Source organism: Oncorhynchus kisutch, linkage group LG24 (assembly GCF_002021735.2).
Source record: "Oncorhynchus kisutch isolate 150728-3 linkage group LG24, Okis_V2, whole genome shotgun sequence".
In the NCBI taxonomy this organism is placed as follows: domain Eukaryota; kingdom Metazoa; phylum Chordata; class Actinopteri; order Salmoniformes; family Salmonidae; genus Oncorhynchus; species Oncorhynchus kisutch.
In genome coordinates, this window is record NC_034197.2 from 43,669,074 (window position 1) to 43,689,574 (window position 20,501).

The window sequence follows — 20,501 nt, forward strand, 5'->3', positions numbered from 1 at the left end:
ATGGAATCTTGAACTTCGTAGTCATGGATGAACAGGGAACGTCATCTTGAACTTCTTCCGTTTTCTAATAATTGCGCCGACAGTTGTTGCCTTCTCACCAAGCTGCTTGCCTATTGTCCTGTAGCCCATCCCAGCCTTGTGCAGGTCTACAATTTTATCCCTGATGTCCTTACACAGCTCTCTGGTCTTGGCCATTGTGGAGAGGTTGGAGTCTGTTTGATTGAGTGTGTGGACAGGTGTCTTTTATACAGGTAACGAGCTCAAACAGGTGCAGTTAATACAGGTAATGAGTGGAGAACAGGAGGGCTTCTTAAAGAAAAACTAACAGGTCTGTGAGAGACGGAATTCTTACTGGTTGGTAGGTGATCAAATACTTATGTCATACAATAAAATGCAAATTAATTACTTAAAAATTATACCAAAAAAATTATACATTTTCTGGATTTTTGTTTTAGATTCCGTCTCTCACAGTTTAAGTGTACCTATAATAAAAATTACAGACCTCTACATGCTTTGTAAGTAGGAAAACCTGTTAAATCGGCAGTGAATCAAATACTTGTTCTCCCCACTGTAGGTCCTGGATGGCAGGAAGCTTGGCCCCAGTGACATACTGGGCTGTAGGCACTATCCTCTGTTGCGCCTTGCGGTCGGATGCCGAGCAATTGCCATACCAGGTGGTGATGCAACCGGTCAGGATGCTCTCGATGGTGCAGCTGTAGAACTTTGAGAATCTGGGGACCCATGACAAATCTTTTTAATCTCCTGAGGGGTAATAGGTTTTGTTGTGCCCTCTTCACGACTGTCTTGATGTGGACATCAAGGAACTTGAAACTCTCAACCTTCTCCACTACAGCCCCGTCGATGGAAATGGGGGCCTGTTCGGCCCTCCTTTTCCTGTGGTTCATCTCCTTAGTCTTGGTTATGTTGAGGGAGAGGTTGTTATTATGGCACCACACTGCCAGGTTTCTGACCTCCTCCCTATAGGCTGTCTCATCATTGTCGGTGACCACTGTTGTGTCGTCAGCAAACTTAATGATGGTGTTGGAGTTGTGCTTGGCCACGTAGTCGTGGATGAACAGGGAGTACAGGAGGGGACTAAGCACACCCCCCTGAGGGGCCCCCGTGTTGAGGTTCAGCGTGGCAGATGTGTTATTGCCTACCCTTACCACCTGGGGGTGGCCCGTCAGGAAGTCCAGGATCCAGTTGCAGAGGGAGATGTTTAGTCCCAGGATCCTTAGCTTAGTGATGAGCTTTGTTAGCACTATGGTGTTGAACGCTGAACTGTGGTCAATGAACACCATTCTCACATTCGTACCTTTTGTCCAGCTGGGAAAGGGCAGTGTGGAGTGCAATAGAGTCTGCATCATCTGTGGATCTGTTGGTGCGGTATGCGAATTAGAGTGGGTCTAGGGTTTCCGGGATGATGGTGCTATTGTGAGCCATGACCAGCCTTTCAAAGCACTTCATGGCTAACGACGTAGTCATTTAGGCAGGTTACCTTCACTTTGTTGGGCACAGGGACTATGGTGCTCTGCTTGAAACATGTCAGTATTACAGACTCGTACAGGGACAGGTTGAAAATGTCAGTGAAGACACATGCCAGTTGGTCCACGAATGCTCTGAGTACACATCCTGGTAATGCATCTGGCCCTGCGACCTTGTGAATGTTGACATGTTTAAAGCTCTTACTCACATCAGCTACGGAGAGCGTGATCACACAGTCATCCGGAACAGCTGGTGCTCTCATGCATGCTTCAGTGTTGCTTGCCTCGAAGTGAGCGTAAAAGGCATTTAGCCTGTCTGGCAGGCTCGCGTCACTGGGCTGCTCACGGCTGGGTTTCCCTTTGTAGTCCGTAAGAGTTTGCAAGCCCTGCCACATCCGGATATGTACGTACGGTCACTGTGGGGACGAAGTTGTTGATGTACTTATTGATGAAGCCGATGACTAAGGTGATATACTCCTCAATGCCATTGGATGAATCCCATATTCCAGTCTGTGACAGCAAAACAGTCCTGTAGTGTGGCATCCTCATCTTCTGACCACTTCCGTATTGAGCGTGTCACTGGTACCTCCTGTTTTAGTTTTTTGCTTGTAAGCAGTGGAGGGCGAGGGAGGGCGAGGGAGAGCTTTGTATACACCTCTGTGTGTGGAGTAAAAGTGATCTAGAGTTTTTTTCCTCTGGTTACGCATGTTACATGCTGGGAGAAATGAGGTAAAATTGATTTAAGTTTACCTGCATTAAAGTCCCCGGCCACTAGGAGCGCTGCTTCTGGATGAGCAATTTCTTGTTGTCTTTTTACAGCCCGTTGAGTGTGGTCTTACTGCCAGCATCAGTCTGTGGTGGTAAATAGACAGCTACGAAAAATACAGATGAAAAGTCTCTTGGTAGATAGTGTGGTCTACAGCTTATCATGAGATACTCTACCTCAGGTGAGCAATAACTTGGCACTACCTTAATATTAGACATCGCGCACCAACTGTTACTGACAAATAGACCCACACCCCCACCCCTTGTCTTACCAGACATAGCTGTTCTCGCCTGCCGATGCACAGAAAACCCAGCTGTATATCATCCGTGACGTCGTTCAGCCACGACTCAGTGAAACATAAGATAATACAGTTTTTAATGTCCCGTTGGATAGTATCGAATGGAGCTTTAGACACGCCCTAATAAACCTGCAGCGATAGACACGCCCTTACAAACCTGCAGCTATAGACACGCCCTAACAACCCTGCAGCGATAGTCACGCCCTAACAACCCTGCAGCGATAGACACGCCCTAACAACCCTGCAGCGATAGACACGCCCTAAGAAACCTGCAGCTATAGACACGCCCTAACAACCCTGCAGCGATAGACACACCCTAACAACCCTGCAGCGATAGACACGCCCTAACAACCCTGCAGCGATAGACACGCCCTTACAACCCTGCAGCAATAGACACGCCCTAACAACCCTGCAGCGATAGACACGCCCTAACAACCCTGCAGCGATAGACACGCCCTAACAACCCTGCAGCTATAGACACGCCCTAACAACCCTGCAGCGATAGACACGCCCTAACAACCCTGCAGCGATAGACACGCCCTAACAACCCTGCAGCGATAGACACGCCCTTACAACCCTGCAGCTATAGACACGCCCTAACAACCCTGCAGCTATAGACACGCCCTAACAACCCTGCAGCTATAGACACACCCTAACAACCCTGCAGCTATAGACACGCCCTAACAACCCTGCAGCGATAGACACGCCCTAACAACCCTGCAGCGATAGACACGCCCTAACAACCCTCCAGCTATAGACACGCCCTAACAACCCTGCAGCTATAGACACGCCCTAACAACCCTGCAGCGATAGACACACCCTAACAACCCTGCAGCGATAGACACGCCCTTACAACCCTGCAGCTATAGACACGCCCTAACAACCCTGCAGCGATAGACACGCCCTAACAACCCTGCAGCGATAGACACGCCCTAACAACCCTGCAGCTATAGACATGCCCTTACAAACCTGCAGCGATAGACACGCCCTAACAACCCTGCAGCTATAGACACGCCCTAACAACCCTGCAGCTATAGACACGCCCTAACAACCCTGCAGCGATAGACACGCCCTAACAACCCTGCAGTGAGAGACACGCCCTTACAACCCTGCAGCTATAGACACGCCCTAACAACCCTGCAGCGATAGACACGCCCTAACAACCCTGCAGCGATAGACACGCCCTAACAACCCTGCAGCTATAGACACGCCCTTACAAACCTGCAGCGATAGACACGCCCTTACAACCCTGCAGCTATAGACATGCCCTAACAACCCTGCAGCGATAGACATGCCCTAACAACCCTGCAGCGATAGACACGCCCTAACAACCCTGCAGCGAGAGACACGCCCTTACAACCCTGCAGCTATAGACACGCCCTAACAACCCTGCAGCAAGAGACACGCCCTTACAACCCTGCAGCTATAGACACGCCCTCACAACCCTGCAGCTATAGACACGCCCTTACAAACCTGCAGCGATAGGCTTTCACAAGGACCTCTGAGTTAGTTGAGTAGGTCAGTTCTTCAAGGCCAGTTCTTGATTCTCTGTGTTGTGTGTCATTCTACTTTAAAAGTCACTTTGGATAAAAGCGTCTGTTCATTGGCATATACAATATTTTATAATAACTCCTGTTTTTCTGTGTCTCTCCCTCTCTGTGTCTCTCCCTCTCTGTGTCTCTCCCTCTCTCTGTCTCTCCCTCTCTCTGTCTCTCTCTCTCTCTCTCTGTGTCTCTCCCTCTCTCTGTCTCTCCCTCTCTCTGTCTCTCCCTCTCTGTGTCTCTCCCTCTCTGTGTCTCTCCCTCTCTCTGTCTCTCCCTCTCTCTGTCTCTCTGTCTCTCTCTCTCTCTGTGTCTCTCCCTCTCTCTGTCTCTCCCTCTCTGTGTCTCTCCCTCTCTCTGTCTCTCCCTCTCTGTGTCTCTCCCTCTCTGTGTCTCTCCCTCGATGCAGGAAGCCAGAGAAGGGTATACAGTACCTGATAGAGAGAGGCTTCGTGTCGGACACACCGGTAGGCATCGCCCGCTTCATCCTGGAGAGGAAAGGACTGAGCAGACAGATGATAGGAGAGTTCCTGGGCTGCAGACAGAAACAGTTCAACAAGGACGTACTGGAGTGAGTGGCGAACCAATCAACTGTTCTGTCTGACTCTAACCAATCAACTGTTCTGACTGCAACCAATCAACTGTTCTGTCTGACTCTAACCAATCAACTGTTCTGTCTGACTCTAGCCAATCAACTGTTCTGACTGCAACCAATCAACTGTTCTGTCTGACTGCAACCAATCAACTGTTCTGTCTGACTCGATCCAATCAACTGTTCTGTCTGACTGTAACCAATCAACTGTTCTGTCTGACTCTAACCAATCAACTGTTCTGTCTGACTCTAACCAATCAACTGTTCTGTCTGACTCTAACCAATCAACTGTTCTGTCTGACTCTAACCAATCAACTGTTCTGTCTGACTCTAACCAATCAACCAGACAACTGTTCTGTCTGACTCTAACCAGTCAACCAGACAACTGTTCTGTCTGATTCTAACCAGTCAACCAGACTCTCCCTCTCTTCATCCTATCTCACTCTTTCCATCCTTCCTCCCTCTCTTCATCCTCTCTCCCTCTTTCCATCCTTCCTCCCTCTCTCCCTCTTTCCATCCTTCCTCCCTCTCTCCCTCTCTTCATCCTCTCTCCCTCTCTTCATCCTTCACCTCCCTCTCTCCTCCCTCTCTCCTCTCTCCATCCTTCCTCCCTCTCTTCATCCTTCCCTCCCTCTCTCCATCCTTCCTCCCTCTCTCCCTCTCTTCATCCTTCCCTCCCTCTCTCCTCTCTCCTCTCCCTGTCCAGTTGTGTGGTAGATGAGTTGGACTTCTCAGGGATGGATCTAGATGATGCCCTCAGGAAGTTTCAGGCCCAGATTAAAGTCCAGGGAGAGGCCCAGAAGGTGGAGAGACTGATCGAGGCTTTCAGGTAACAGCAGGATTATGGACTATAGCATGACCTGTGGATTTATAGACTTTCATGATTTTTTTTTGGGGGGGGGGTAGTTTGTGTTGTGCACAAGAGTTTTCATTTAGTATTTTTTTAAATAAAAAATACAAATCTGCTTCATATCTTATCTCCCTCTGTCCCCCCCCCCCCTCCCCCCCTCAAATCCAGTCAGAGGTACTGTGTGAGTAACCCGGTGCTGATACGACAATTCCGGAACCCCGACACCATCTTCATCCTGGCCTTCGCCATCATCCTCCTCAACACTGACATGTACTCTCCCAACGTCAAACCAGAGAGGAAGATGAAGTTGGAGGACTTCATCAAAAACCTCAGAGGTGAGGAAGATGCTGACTGTTTTTTTTTCAGAACCTGAGGTAAAAGAACCTGTTTTTACTTCTTCTCTCTTACTCCTCAAAACAGACAACCATAGTGTCTACGTCTATTTCTCTCACTTCATTGGTCAATCTCAGACTTTCCCCTTCTATCCTCCTCGTCATCTCTACCTCTTCTTCTACAGAACGTTAGGGAATGATTTATAGTAGAATTTGTATATCACTTCCTTTTCTCTGTTTTGATAAACACACTCTCCTCTGTGTGTGATATGTTTCCCCAGGAGTGGATAATGGCCAGGACATTCCCAGAGACCTGTTAATAGGAATCTACCATCGGATAGAGAAATGGGAGCTACGCACCAACGATGACCACGTGTCTCAAGTACAGGCTGTGGAGAGGGTTTTGGTTGGCAAGAAGCCTGTAAGTCAACATACAGTAGAAATGGGGTTGGATCCCTCTATTCACGCTATACTTTATATCTAAAGTGATTATCTTATTTTAGCATTTAATGAAAGTACACATTTATGAATGGTATATCACTTTATATCTAAAGTGATTATCTTATTTTAGCATTTAATGAAAGTACACATTTATGAATGGTATATCACTTTATATCTAAAGTGATTATCTTATTTTAGCATTTAATGAAAGTACACATTTATGAATGGTATATCACTTTATATCTAAAGTGATTATCTTATTTTAGCATTTAATGAAAGTACACATTTATGAATGGTATATCACTTTATATCTAAAGTGATTATCTTATTTTAGCATTTAATGAAAGTACACATTTATGAATGGTATATCACTTTATATCTAAAGTGATTATCTTATTTTAGCATTTAATGAAAGTACACATTTATGAATGGTATATCACTTTATATCTAAAGTGATTATCTTATTTTAGCATTTAATGAAAGTACACATTTATGAATGGTATATCACTTTATATCTAAAGTGATTATCTTATTTTAGCATTTAATGAAAGTACACATTTATGAATGGTATATCACTTTATATCTAAAGTGATGATCTTATTTTAGCATTTAATGAAAGTACACATTTATGAATGGTATATCACTTTATATCTAAAGTGATTATCTTATTTTAGCATTTAATGAAAGTACACATTTATGAATGGTATATCACTTTATATCTAAAGTGATGATCTTATTTTAGCATTTAATGAAAGTACACATTTATGAATGGTATATCACTTTATATCTAAAGTGATGATCTTATTTTAGCATTTAATGAAAGTACACATTTATGAATGGTATATCACTTTATATCTAAAGTGATGATCTTATTTTAGCATTTAATGAAAGTACACATTTATGAATGGTATATCACTTTATATCTAAAGTGATTATCTTATTTTAGCATTTAATGAAAGTACACATTTATGAATGGTATATCACTTTATATCTAAAGTGATTATCTTATTTTAGCATTTAATGAAAGTACACATTTATGAATGGTATATCACTTTATATCTAAAGTGATTATCTTATTTTAGCATTTAATGAAAGTACACATTTATGAATGGTATATCACTTTATATCTAAAGTGATTATCTTATTTTAGCATTTAATGAAAGTACACATTTATGAATGGTATATCACTTTATATCTAAAGTGATGATCTTATTTTAGCATTTAATGAAAGTACACATTTATGAATGGTATATCACTTTATATCTAAAGTGATTATCTTATTTTAGCATTTAATGAAAGTACACATTTATGAATGGTATATCACTTTATATCTAAAGTGATTATCTTATTTTAGCATTTAATGAAAGTACACATTTATGAATGGTATATCACTTTATATCTAAAGTGATTATCTTATTTTAGCATTTAATGAAAGTACACATTTATGAATGGTATATCACTTTATATCTAAAGTGATGATCTTATTTTAGCATTTAATGAAAGTACACATTTATGAATGGTATATCACTTTATATCTAAAGTGATTATCTTATTTTAGCATTTAATGAAAGTACACATTTATGAATGGTATATCACTTTATATCTAAAGTGATTATCTTATTTTAGCATTTAATGAATGTACACATTTATGAATGGTATATCACTTTATATCTAAAGTGATTATCTTATTTTAGCATTTAATGAAAGTACACATTTATGAATGGTATATCACTTTATATCTAAAGTGATTATCTTATTTTAGCATTTAATGAAAGTACACATTTATGAATGGTATATCACTTTATATCTAAAGTGATTATCTTATTTTAGCATTTAATGAAAGTACACATTTATGAATGGTATATCACTTTATATCTAAAGTGATGATCTTATTTTAGCATTTAATGAAAGTACACATTTATGAATGGTATATCACTTTATATCTAAAGTGATTATCTTATTTTAGCATTTAATGAAAGTACACATTTATGAATGGTATATCACTTTATATCTAAAGTGATTATCTTATTTTAGCATTTAATGAAAGTACACATTTATGAATGGTATATCACTTTATATCTAAAGTGATTATCTTATTTTAGCATTTAATGAAAGTACACATTTATGAATGGTATATCACTTTATATCTAAAGTGATTATCTTATTTTAGCATTTAATGAAAGTACACATTTATGAATGGTATATCACTTTATATCTAAAGTGATGATCTTATTTTAGCATTTAATGAAAGTACACATTTATGAATGGTATATCACTTTATATCTAAAGTGATTATCTTATTTTAGCATTTAATGAAAGTACACATTTATGAATGGTATATCACTTTATATCTAAAGTGATGATCTTATTTTAGCATTTAATGAAAGTACACATTTATGAATGGTATATCACTTTATATCTAAAGTGATGATCTTATTTTAGCATTTAATGAAAGTACACATTTATGAATGGTATATCACTTTATATCTAAAGTGATGATCTTATTTTAGCATTTAATGAAAGTACACATTTATGAATGGTATATCACTTTATATCTAAAGTGATGATCTTATTTTAGCATTTAATGAAAGTACACATTTATGAATGGTATATCACTTTATATCTAAAGTGATTATCTTATTTTAGCATTTAATGAAAGTACACATTTATGAATGGTATATCACTGTAGTTAGTAACAAACATGGGGAGGGTGTGCTGCTTTTATAAACGTGGTATCCCTAAAGTGATTATCTTATTTTATTTTCTCTTAAGAGACAAGTAGGAGAAAATGCCCTCTGAAAGACTGATGAGATTTTCACACTTTCTAGAGAGTTCTTGTTTTGTGTACGCCCATTCAGTGTTGTTAACGCCCTCTTAAGCCTTAGCCCCACCCACAACGTGTAAACATGTGAGTCAGCATGCTATTGTCCTCCAGGAAATAGTCTCTCTACTTAAACCCGGGCTAAATTCAGGACAGCAATATTTTTGTTGAGAGCTGTAGCAACACTTCTGCATTTGTCCAACAAAAGCTATATTGTGCTATAATAAAGCTATAATATATATTTCCAAAAAATCTGCAGTTGTAAAGATGATCTATGTGCTGACCAGGGACCAGCCCCCGTTCTGTTATAGACAGACCAATCAGGACTCATCTCTCGGCACGTCCAACCACACCATTATCTCCAGCCAATCCTGACTAGCCAGGAAGCATCCTGTTTTCTCCCTGTATAGCTCTGTGCTTTCTCCTTAGCCAAACTCGGCTCATCATTATAAAATGTTTGTTCATATTTGCAGATCCCAGACCAGTTTGTTTTTCAAATGTTTGTTCATATTTGCAGATCCCAGACCAGTTTGTTTTTAAAACGTTTGTTCATATTTGCAGATCCCAGACCAGTTTGTTTTTATTAAGACACATGAAAGTGCACATGTTCATGAGAGCATTTTATAGACAAAAATGTAAATAATTATTCAAACGTAACTGCCGTCTAATTCTACAGATGTGTGTTAAAAATGTCTACTTCACGGACTATGTACTGTAGGTAGAAGATATACCCCCCATGGTTAGTGGGGAAAACCCCATACTGTAGATAGAAGATATACCCCCCTTGGTTAGTGGGGGAACCCCATACTGTAGATAGAAGATATACCCCCCTTGGTTAGTGGGGAAACCCCCATACTGTAGGGAGAAGATATACCCCCCTTGGTTAGTGGGGAAACCCCCATACTGTAGGTAGACTCAAATTTAGCCTGATATGAAGTCGGATTCTGTATACATTTATGCTTAATTGTATATTTGAGCTGGTAAGCCTGAACTGCAAACAAACCTTTCTGTGTTGTGTAGGTGCTCTCGTTGTCCCAACGCAGATTGGTGTGTTGCTGTCAGCTGTACGAGGTGCCTGACCCTAACAGAAGCCAGAGGACTGGAGTCCACCAGAGAGAAGTCTTCCTCTTCAACGACCTGCTCGTGGTAAGCCTCACCTGTCTGTGAGCCCTCGGATAGGTTACGTGTGAGGCACATAGTGGGCCAACACGCTTTCCAGGATAGAGGATAGAGAGAGTTTTGTTAATGCTGAGAACAGACTGTACACTATATGTTTTAAAAACAGCACTCGTAAAATGTTCTCTGAACGTTACTTTTTTTTGGTGTGTGTTTCTTTTTTTATGACTGTTTTCTTAACGTTCTCTGAAAACAATTTGAGGACATGACTTTAAATAGAACCATGAGGAAACCTTATGCTTAATTAATGTACTGAAAAATTCCCACGTTGTTTATTAATGTTCTCTGAACTATTAGAGAACATTCCCCAATTTCAAACCAGTTGAAGAACGTCCCTAGAACATTATTCAAAATAGAAATGTAACCATGTTTGAACTTTTTAGGAAACGTTTCGTTAAAGTACTGAAAAACCAAAACAAATAAATATCAAGCTCCTTAAACGTGCCGAGAATTTTCCCAAAAACCGAGCAACTCTCCTGCACCGTTCCCAGAACGTCGTGGGAAGGTTTGTTCGCAAAATAACCATAAGACAACCATTCTCTCACCAAGCTCTAAGAAATATATGGTTCTCAGAACGTTATGTGCTAGCTGGGAAACATCTGGATCTCAGAACGTTATGTGCTAGCTGGGAAACATCTGGTTCTCAGAACGTTATGTGCTAGCTGGGATCATAAAGAGACACCCCTCTTCTCCCCTACAGGTAACCAAGATCTTCCAGAAGAAGAAGACCTCTGTGACATACAGTTTCAGACAGTCCTTCCCCCTGGTCGAGATGCACGTTCACATTTTCCAGAAACAATGTAAGTGTATGTGTGTGTGTGTGTGTGTGTGTGTGTGTATGTGTGTGTGTGTGTGTGTGTGTGTGTGTGTATGTGTGTGTGTGTGTGTGTGTGTGTGTGTGTGTGTGTGTGTGTGTGTGTGTGTGTGTGTGTGTGTACTCCTGTAAGTACTGAGCTATATCCAGATTCTCCACTTCACAGTGTGTCATGGATATTAAATCATAGGATTGGTATAAACATTAGCTGGAGGGAATTCCACCATTGTTAATAGCCATGACAGAACGTGTTGAAGTGCACACTATGGGAGAAGGGTGCAGAATGGGGAGGCAGTATGTGTCTCTCCGGCCATCTGTCCCTCCATCTGTCCCTCTCTAACCCTATCTATCTATCTATCTATCTATCTATCTATCTATCTATCTATCTATCTATCTATCTATCTATCTATCTATCTATCTATCTATCTATCTATCTATCTATCTATCTATCTATCTATCTATCTATCTATCTATCTATCTATCTATCTATCTATCTATCTATCTATCTATCTATCTATCTATCTATCTATCTATCTATCTATCTATCTATCTATCTATCTATCTATCTATCTATCTATCTATCTATCTATCTATCTATCTATCTATCTATCTATCTATCTATCTATCTATCTATCTATCTATCTATCTATCTATCTATCTATCTGTCTGTCTGTCTGTCTGTCTGTCTGTCTGTCTGTCTGTCTGTCTGTCTGTCTGTCTGTCTGTCTGTCTGTCTGTCTGTCTGTCTGTCTGTCTGTCTGTCTGTCTGTCTGTCTGTCTGTCTGTCTGTCTGTCTGTCTGTCTGTCTGTCTGTCTGTCTGTCTGTCTGTCTGTCTGTCTGTCTGTCTGTCTGTCTGTCTGTCTCTCTGTCTCTCTGTGTCTCTTTCTCTCTCTCTCTCTCTCTCCCTCTTTCAATTCAAGGGCCTTTCTTGGCATGGGAAACGTGTTAATTGCCAAAGCAATCTCTGCTATAAATACATCACCGTATCTATTCTCTGATCACAGCACAGAGGAGGCCATTTTAAACCTTCGTCCTGTTTAATGATAATTCACCCTCGATAATTACATTTGTCTATTTCTTTCATTTTTGTACATGTCATAACAGTTATTTTTGAGACAACTATAATTTCATTCTCACCACTATAACATAACTACATTATAGTTTGTAAATTACAACCATATGATTGTGGTATTGGATGGTTAGTTGTATGTGGGTGTTTGTGTGAAGACACCTCCTCTCTGGTGAAGACTGTGATTAAGTCCTCTTTCCTTTGCGGTACCTCTGACCAGAACCCTATGAGATGTCCACTGCGTCTGTACGACTGTACAATATGTGTGAAGACACCTCCTCTCTGGTGAAGACTGTGATTAAGTCCTCTTTCCTTTGCGGTACCTCTGACCAGAACCCTATGAGATGTCCACTGCGTCTGTACGACTGTACAATATGTGTGAAGACACCTCCTCTCTGGTGAAGACTGTGATTAAGTCCTCTTTCCTTTGCGGTACCTCTGACCAGAACCCTATGAGATGTCCACTGCGTCTGTACGACTGTACAATATGTGTGAAGACACCTCCTCTCTGGTGAAGACTGTGATTAAGTCCTCTTTCCTTTGCGGTACCTCTGACCAGAACCCTATGAGATGTCCACTGCGTCTGTACGACTGTACAATATGTGTGAAGACACCTCCTCTCTGGTGAAGACTGTGATTAAGTCCTCTTTCCTTTGCGGTACCTCTGACCAGAACCCTATGAGATGTCCACTGCGTCTGTACGACTGTACAATATGTGTGAAGACACCTCCTCTCTGGTGAAGACTGTGATTAAGTCCTCTTTCCTTTGCGGTACCTCTGACCAGAACCCTATGAGATGTCCACTGCGTCTGTACGACTGTACAATATGTGTGAAGACACCTCCTCTCTGGTGAAGACTGTGATTAAGTCCTCTTTCCTTTGCGGTACCTCTGACCAGAACCCTATGAGATGTCCACTGCGTCTGTACGACTGTACAATATGTGTTAAACACGCCTCCTCTCCCCCCTGCAGACTATCCCCACGGTATCCGTCTGACGTCAGCCAACCCTGGTGGAGACAGAAAGGTTCTGATCATGTTTAACGCTCCGAGCCAGCAGGACAGAACGCGTTTCACCTCCGACCTGAGAGAGAGCATCGCTGAGGTGCAGGAGATGGAGAAATACAGGGTGGAGTGTGAGTAGGACTATACAGGGTGGAGTGTGAGTAGGACTATACAGGGTGGAGTGTGAGTAGGACTATACAGGGTGGAGTGTGAGTAGGACTATACAGGGTGGAGTGTGAGTAGGACTATACAGGGTGGAGTGTGAGTAGGACTATATAGGGTGGAGTGTGAGTAGGACTATACAGGGTGGAGTGTGAGTAGGACTATACAGGGTGGAGTGTGAGTAGGACTATACAGGCTAGAGTGTGAGTAGGACTATACAGGGTGGAGTGTGAGTAGGACTATACAGGGTGGAGTGTGAGTAGGACTATACAGGGTGGAGTGTGAGTAGGACTATACAGGCTGGAGTGTGAGTAGGACTATACAGGGTGGAGTGTGAGTAGGACTATACAGGGTGGAGTGTGAGTAGGACTATACAGGGTGGAGTGTGAGTAGGACTATACAGGCTGGAGTGTGAGTAGGACTATACAGGGTGGAGTGTGAGTAGGACTATACAGGGTGGAGTGTGAGTAGGACTATACAGGGTGGAGTGTGAGTAGGACTATACAGGGTGGAGTGTGAGTAGGACTATACAGGGTGGAGTGTGAGTAGGACTATACAGGGTGGAGTGTGAGTAGGACTATACAGGGTGGAGTGTGAGTAGGACTATACAGGGTGGAGTGTGAGTAGACTATACAGGCTGGAGTGTGAGTAGGACTATACAGGGTGGAGTGTGAGTAGGACTATACAGGGTGGAGTGTGAGTAGGACTATACAGGGTGGAGTGTGAGTAGGACTATACAGGGTGGAGTGTGAGTAGGACTATACAGGGTGGAGTGTGAGTAGGACTATACAGGGTGGAGTGTGAGTAGACTATACAGGCTGGAGTGTGAGTAGGACTATACAGGGTGGAGTGTGAGTAGGACTATACAGGGTGGAGTGTGAGTAGGACTATACAGGGTGGAGTGTGAGTAGGACTATACAGGCTGGAGTGTGAGTAGGACTATACAGGGTGGAGTGTGAGTAGGACTATACAGGGTGGAGTGTGAGTAGGACTATACAGGGTGGAGTGTGAGTAGGACTATACAGGGTGGAGTGTGAGTAGGACTATACAGGGTGGAGTGTGAGAAGGACTATACAGGGTGGAGTGTGAGTAGGACTATACAGGGTGGAGTGTGAGTAGGACTATACAGGGTGGAGTGTGAGTAGGACTATACAGGGTGGAGTGTGAGTAGGACTATACAGGGTGGAGTGTGAGTAGGACTATACAGGGTGGAGTGTGAGTAGGACTATACAGGGTGGAGTGTGAGTAGGACTATACAGGGTGGAGTGTGAGTAGGACTATACAGGGTGGAGTGTGAGTAGGACTATACAGGGTGGAGTGTGAGTAGGACTATACAGGGTGGAGTGTGAGTAGGACTATACAGGGTGGAGTGTGAGTAGGACTATACAGGGTGGAGTGTGAGTAGGACTATACAGGGTGGAGTGTGAGTAGGACTATACAGGGTGGAGTGTGAGTAGGACTATACAGGGTGGAGTGTGAGTAGGACTATACAGGGTGGAGTGTGAGTAGGACTATACAGGGTGGAGTGTGAGTAGGACTATACAGGGTGGAGTGTGAGTAGGACTATACAGGGTGGAGTGTGAGTAGGACTATACAGGGTGGAGTGTGAGTAGGACTATACAGGGTGGAGTGTGAGTAGGACTATACAGGGTGGAGTGTGAGTAGGACTATACAGGGTGGAGTGTGAGTAGGACTATACAGGGTGGAGTGTGAGTAGGACTATACAGGGTGGAGTGTGAGTAGGACTATACAGGGTGGAGTGTGAGTAGGACTATACAGGGTGGAGTGTGAGTAGACTATACAGGGTGGAGTGTGAGTAGGACTATACAGGGTGGCGTGTGAGTAGACTATACAGGGTGGAGTGTGAGTAGGACTATACAGGGTGGAGTGTGAGTAGGACTATACAGGGTGGAGTGTGAGTAGGACTATACAGGGTGGAGTGTGAGTAGACTATACAGGGTGGAGTGTGAGTAGGACTATACAGGGTGGAGTGTGAGTAGGACTATACAGGGTGGAGTGTGAGTAGGACTATACAGGGTGGAGTGTGAGTAGGACTATACAGGGTGGAGTGTGAGTAGGACTATACAGGGTGGAGTGTGAGTAGGACTATACAGGGTGGAGTGGAGTGTGAGTAGGACTATACAGGGTGGAGTGTGAGTAGGACTATACAGGGTGGAGTGTGAGTAGGACTATACAGGGTGGAGTGTGAGTAGGACTATACAGGGTGGAGTGTGAGTAGGACTATACGGCGTGGGAGTAGGACTATACAGGCTGGAGTGTGAGTAGGACTATACAGGGCTTTATAGAATACTGTATTATTCTGTAGGGGAATACAACAGAATAGTAGAATATACAACTAATGTGATTACATATACCTTCTAAAGCAAAGTCATCCCTAATGTGATTACATATACCTTCTAAAGCAAAGTCATACTTTCCCACTCTTATTCTCTACTCACTTCTTGCTCTCTTCTCTCGTTCTCTCTCGGTCACCCTCTTCCTCACCCTCCTCCTCTCTTTCTCTTCTCTCTTTCTCTCTCTCGCCCTCTTCCTCACCCTCCTCCTCTCTTTCTCTCCCTCGCCCTCCTCCTCACCTTACTCCTCTCTTTCTCTTCTCTCTTTCTCTCTCTCGCCCTCCTCCTCTTTCTCTCTCTCGCCCTCTTCCTCACCTTCCTCCTCTCTTTCTCTTCTCTCTTTCTCTCTCTCGCCCTCCTCCTCTTTCTCTCTCTCGCCCTCTTCCTCACCTTCCTCCTCTCTTTCTCTTCTCTCTTTCTCTCTCTCGCCCTCTTCCTCACCCTCCTCCTCTCTTTCTCTCTCTCGCCCTCTTCCTCACCCTCCTCCTCTCTTTCTCTTCTCTCTTTCTCTCTCTCACCCTCTTCCACACCATTCTCCACTCTCTCTCTCTCCCTCTCTCTCTCCTCTCATTCTCTCCTCTCTCTTCCTCCTCTCTCTTTCCCTTTCTCCACTTTGCTCCCTCCCTATTCCCCTCTTTCCTCCTCTCCTCCTCCCTCTCTACAGCGGAGTTGGAGAAGCAGAGAGGAGTGATGAGGCCTGTTGTGGCCGGGTCTGACGGTGGTGGACCCAGCGGCGGCGTGAAGGCGGTGAACGGCATTCTGGGTAGGCCCAGTCTGGACGACAGCTATGCCTCTGCAGATGGACTCAAACGTACTGCGCTCAGCTCATCACTGAGAGACCTAGCAGACACAGGTATGTACACACACACACGCACACAAACACACACACACACACACACACACACACTGGACACCTGGGTGAAATACTTTATAATATGTAGGTCTACAGTAGGTAACCTAGTGGTTAGAGTGTAGAGGCGGCAGGTAGCCTAGTGGTTAGAGTGTAGAGGCGGCAGGTAGCCTAGTGGTCAGAGTGTTGGACTAGTAACCGAAAGGTTGCTAGATCGAATCCCCGAGCTGACAAGGTAAAAATCTGTCGTTCTGCCCCTGAACAAGGCAGTTAACCCACTGTTCCTAGGCCGTCATTGTAAATAAGAAATTGTTCTTAACTGACTTGCCTAGTTTTAAAAAAGTTCAATACAATTGTTATAAATATAACCTTATCAAAAACAACCTTATGAATAGCTTTTCAATGGCAGTTTGTCACTTAAATATATCTAGACATCTACAATGTAGAATATCTTGTCTATCATACAGACATCTACAATGTAGAATATCTTGTCTATCATACAGACATCTACAATGTTGAATATCTTGTCTATCATACAGACATCTAAAGTGTTGAATATCTTGTCTGTCATACATTCAGAGAAGAAATCAATAGTCCTCGACATGTGAAAACAAAGTGATTTGAAACAGTCATTCGGCAGGGCACTGTACAGACATTCTGCCTGAAGGTCAGAGCCAAGGCCTGCTGAGTTGTGAGGGAGTGAATTGTTAATTATAGATCAGGTCGTGCTCCACAGAAAGAGAGAGATGGCACAGTGCTAAGGAGCTGTTATTGCAGCAGGTTGACGTTTATAAATGGACTGAGTCTGGTCCTTGAGGCAGAACTGAGCGAATTTCCATTAGATGGGCCCAGTTGTTAAGTCAAAATTGCCTATATGAATGATGAATGGCATTTTATCTTCGTGACAAATCACCATTTGGCAACTCAACCCTTATGGGATTGACTGACACAAAAGCAAACATTAGAATCACTGAGGTAATTAAATGACCATTCTTCTTCCTGTGTTATTGTCACATCCTTCCTTTTTTATGTCTCTGTTTTAGTTTGGTCAGGGTGTGAGGCATTCTATGTTTTGTGTTCTGTGTTTTCTATTTCTATGTGTTTGGCCTGGTATGGTTCCCAATCAGAGGCAGCTGGCAATCATTGTCTCTGATTGAGAATCATACTTAGGCAGCCAGTTTTCCCACTATGAGTTGTGGGTTGTTGTGTTCTGTTTTGTTTTACTTTTGTTTTTGTTTCAGTTTATATTATTATATTATATTATAATAAACAACATGGACACTTACCACGCTGCGCATTGGTCCGATATTTCCTACTCCTCAGAAGAGCAGGAGAATCGTTACATATCTGTATATATATATATATATATATATATATATATATAAACATAATAAATTGTATTTTCTTTTACTACTCTAGGGATATAATTTTTCTTTCAATAACCTTAATGAAAGAATCATTATATCCCTAGAGTAGTAAAAAATATTCATATATAGATATATAAATTGAACAGAAGTCACTTGAGTCCAGTCTGGCACAAAGAGAACATTCATGTGGGAGACAAGCCTATACACAGTCTATATTCACACATGTGGCATTTAACGCGCAGAAGATGAATGTAATTTAATTAAAGGCCCTTAATTATTTTATTTCAGGCTTTATCTAAATATCTGTATATCTGGTCTGACTACATAATACCAGGGTATATCTGGTCTGTCTACATAATACCAGGGTATATCTGGTCTGTCTACATAATACCAGGGTATATCTGGTCTGTCTACATAATACCAGGGTATATCTGGTCTGTCTACATAATACCAGGGTATATCTGGTCTGTCTACATAATACCAGGGTATATCTGGTCTGACTACATAATACCAGGGTATATCTGGTCTGTCTACATAATACCAGGGTATATCTGGTCTGTCTCATCATGACTACATAATACCAGGGTATATCTGGTCTGTCTCCTCATGACTACATAATACCAGGGTATATCTGGTCTGTCTACATAATACCAGGGTATATCTGGTCTGTCTCATCATGACTACATAATACCAGGGTATATCTGGTCTGTCTACATAATACCAGGGTATATCTGGTCTGTCTCCATAATACCAGGGTATATCTGGTGGTCTGTCTCCTCATGGCTACATAATACCAGGGTATATCTGGTCTGACTACACAATACCAGGGTATATCTGGTCTGTCTACATAATACCAGGGTATATATGGTCTGTCTACATAATACCAGGGTATATCTGGTCTGTCTACATAATACCAGGGTATATCTGGTCTGTCTACATAATACCAGGGTATATCTGGTCTGGCTACATAATACCAGGGTATATCTGGTCTGTCTACATAATACCAGGGTATATCTGGTCTGTCTACATAATACCAGGGTATATCTGGTCTGTCTACATAATACCAGGGTATATCTGGTCTGTCTACATAATACCAGGGTATATCTGGTCTGTCTACATAATACCAGGGTATATCTGGTCTGTCTACATAATACCAGGGTATATCTGGTCTGTCTACATAATACCGGGGTATATCTGGTCTGTCTACATAATACCAGGGTATATCTGGTCTGTCTACATAATACCAGGGTATATCTGGTCTGTCTACATAATACCAGGGTATATCTGGTCTGTCTACATAATACCAGGGTATATCTGGTCTGTCTACATAATACCAGGGTATATCTGGTCTGTCTACATAATACCAGGGTATATCTGGTCTGTCTACATAATACCAGGGTATATCTGGTCTGGCTACATAATACCAGGGTATATCTGGTCTGGCTACATAATACCAGGGTATATCTGGTCTGTCTACATAATACCAGGGTATATCTGGTCTGTCTACATAATACCAGGGTATATCTGGTCTGTCTACATAATACCAGGGTATATCTGGTCTGTCTACATAATACCAGGGTATATCTGGTCTGTCTACATAATACCAGGGTATATATGGTCTGTCTACATAATACCAGGGTATATCTGGTCTGTCTACATAATACCAGGGTATATCTGGTCTGTCTACATAATACCAGGGTATATCTGGTCTGTCTACATAATACCGGGGTATATATGGTCTGTCTACATAATACCAGGGTATATCTGGTCTGTCTACATAATACCGGGGTATATCTGGTCTGTCTACATAATACCGGGGTATATATGGTCTGTCTACATAATACCAGGGTATATCTGGTCTGTCTACATAATACCAGGGTATATCTGTTCTGACTACATAATACCAGGGTATATCTGGTCTGACTACATAATACCAGGGTATATCTGGTCTGTCTCCTCATGACTACATAATACCAGGGTATATCTGGTCTGACTACATAATACCAGGGTATATCTGGTGGTCTGTCTCCTCATGACTACATAATACCAGGGTATATCTGGTCTGTCTCCTCATGACTACATAATACCAGGGTATATCTGGTGGTCTGTCTCCTCATGACTACATAATACCAGGGTATATCTGGTCTGTCTCCTCATGACTACATAATACCAGGGTATATCTGGTCTGTCTACATAATACCGGGGTATATATGGTCTGTCTACATAATACCAGGGTATATCTGGTCTGTCTACATAATACCAGGGTATATCTGTTCTGACTACATAATACCAGGGTATATCTGGTCTGACTACATAATACCAGGGTATATCTGGTCTGTCTCCTCATGACTACATAATACCAGGGTATATCTGGTCTGACTACATAATACCAGGGTATATCTGGTCTGACTACATAATACCAGGGTATATCTGGTCTGACTACATAATACCAGGGTATATCTGGTCTGACTACATAATACCAGGGTATATCTGGGCTGACTACATAATACCAGGGTATATCTGGTCTGACTACATAATACCAGGGTATATCTGGTCTGACTACATAATACCAGGGTATAT

At 42.3% G+C, this 20,501-nt stretch overlaps 1 protein-coding gene across 4 annotated transcripts in view; it reads left to right on the top strand.

Moving 5' to 3' along the window:
• Window positions 1-20,501, top strand: part of LOC109880848 (IQ motif and SEC7 domain-containing protein 1-like) — a 252,028-nt gene that overhangs the window by 114,995 nt on the left and 116,532 nt on the right. For all 4 annotated transcript variants that reach the window (XR_004205192.1, XR_004205193.1, XM_031803650.1 and 1 more), the window contains exons 5-12: window positions 4,499-4,660; window positions 5,388-5,510; window positions 5,700-5,866; window positions 6,145-6,284; window positions 10,146-10,271; window positions 11,002-11,101; window positions 13,158-13,319; window positions 16,369-16,557. Coding sequence is in view for 2 of the 4 variants with exons in the window: in XM_031803650.1 (XP_031659510.1) it covers window positions 4,499-4,660; window positions 5,388-5,510; window positions 5,700-5,866; window positions 6,145-6,284; window positions 10,146-10,271; window positions 11,002-11,101; window positions 13,158-13,319; window positions 16,369-16,557 (1,169 nt within the window). In the remaining 2 variants the exon portion in view is untranslated. The remainder of the gene's footprint in view (window positions 1-4,498; window positions 4,661-5,387; window positions 5,511-5,699; window positions 5,867-6,144; window positions 6,285-10,145; window positions 10,272-11,001; window positions 11,102-13,157; window positions 13,320-16,368; window positions 16,558-20,501) is intronic.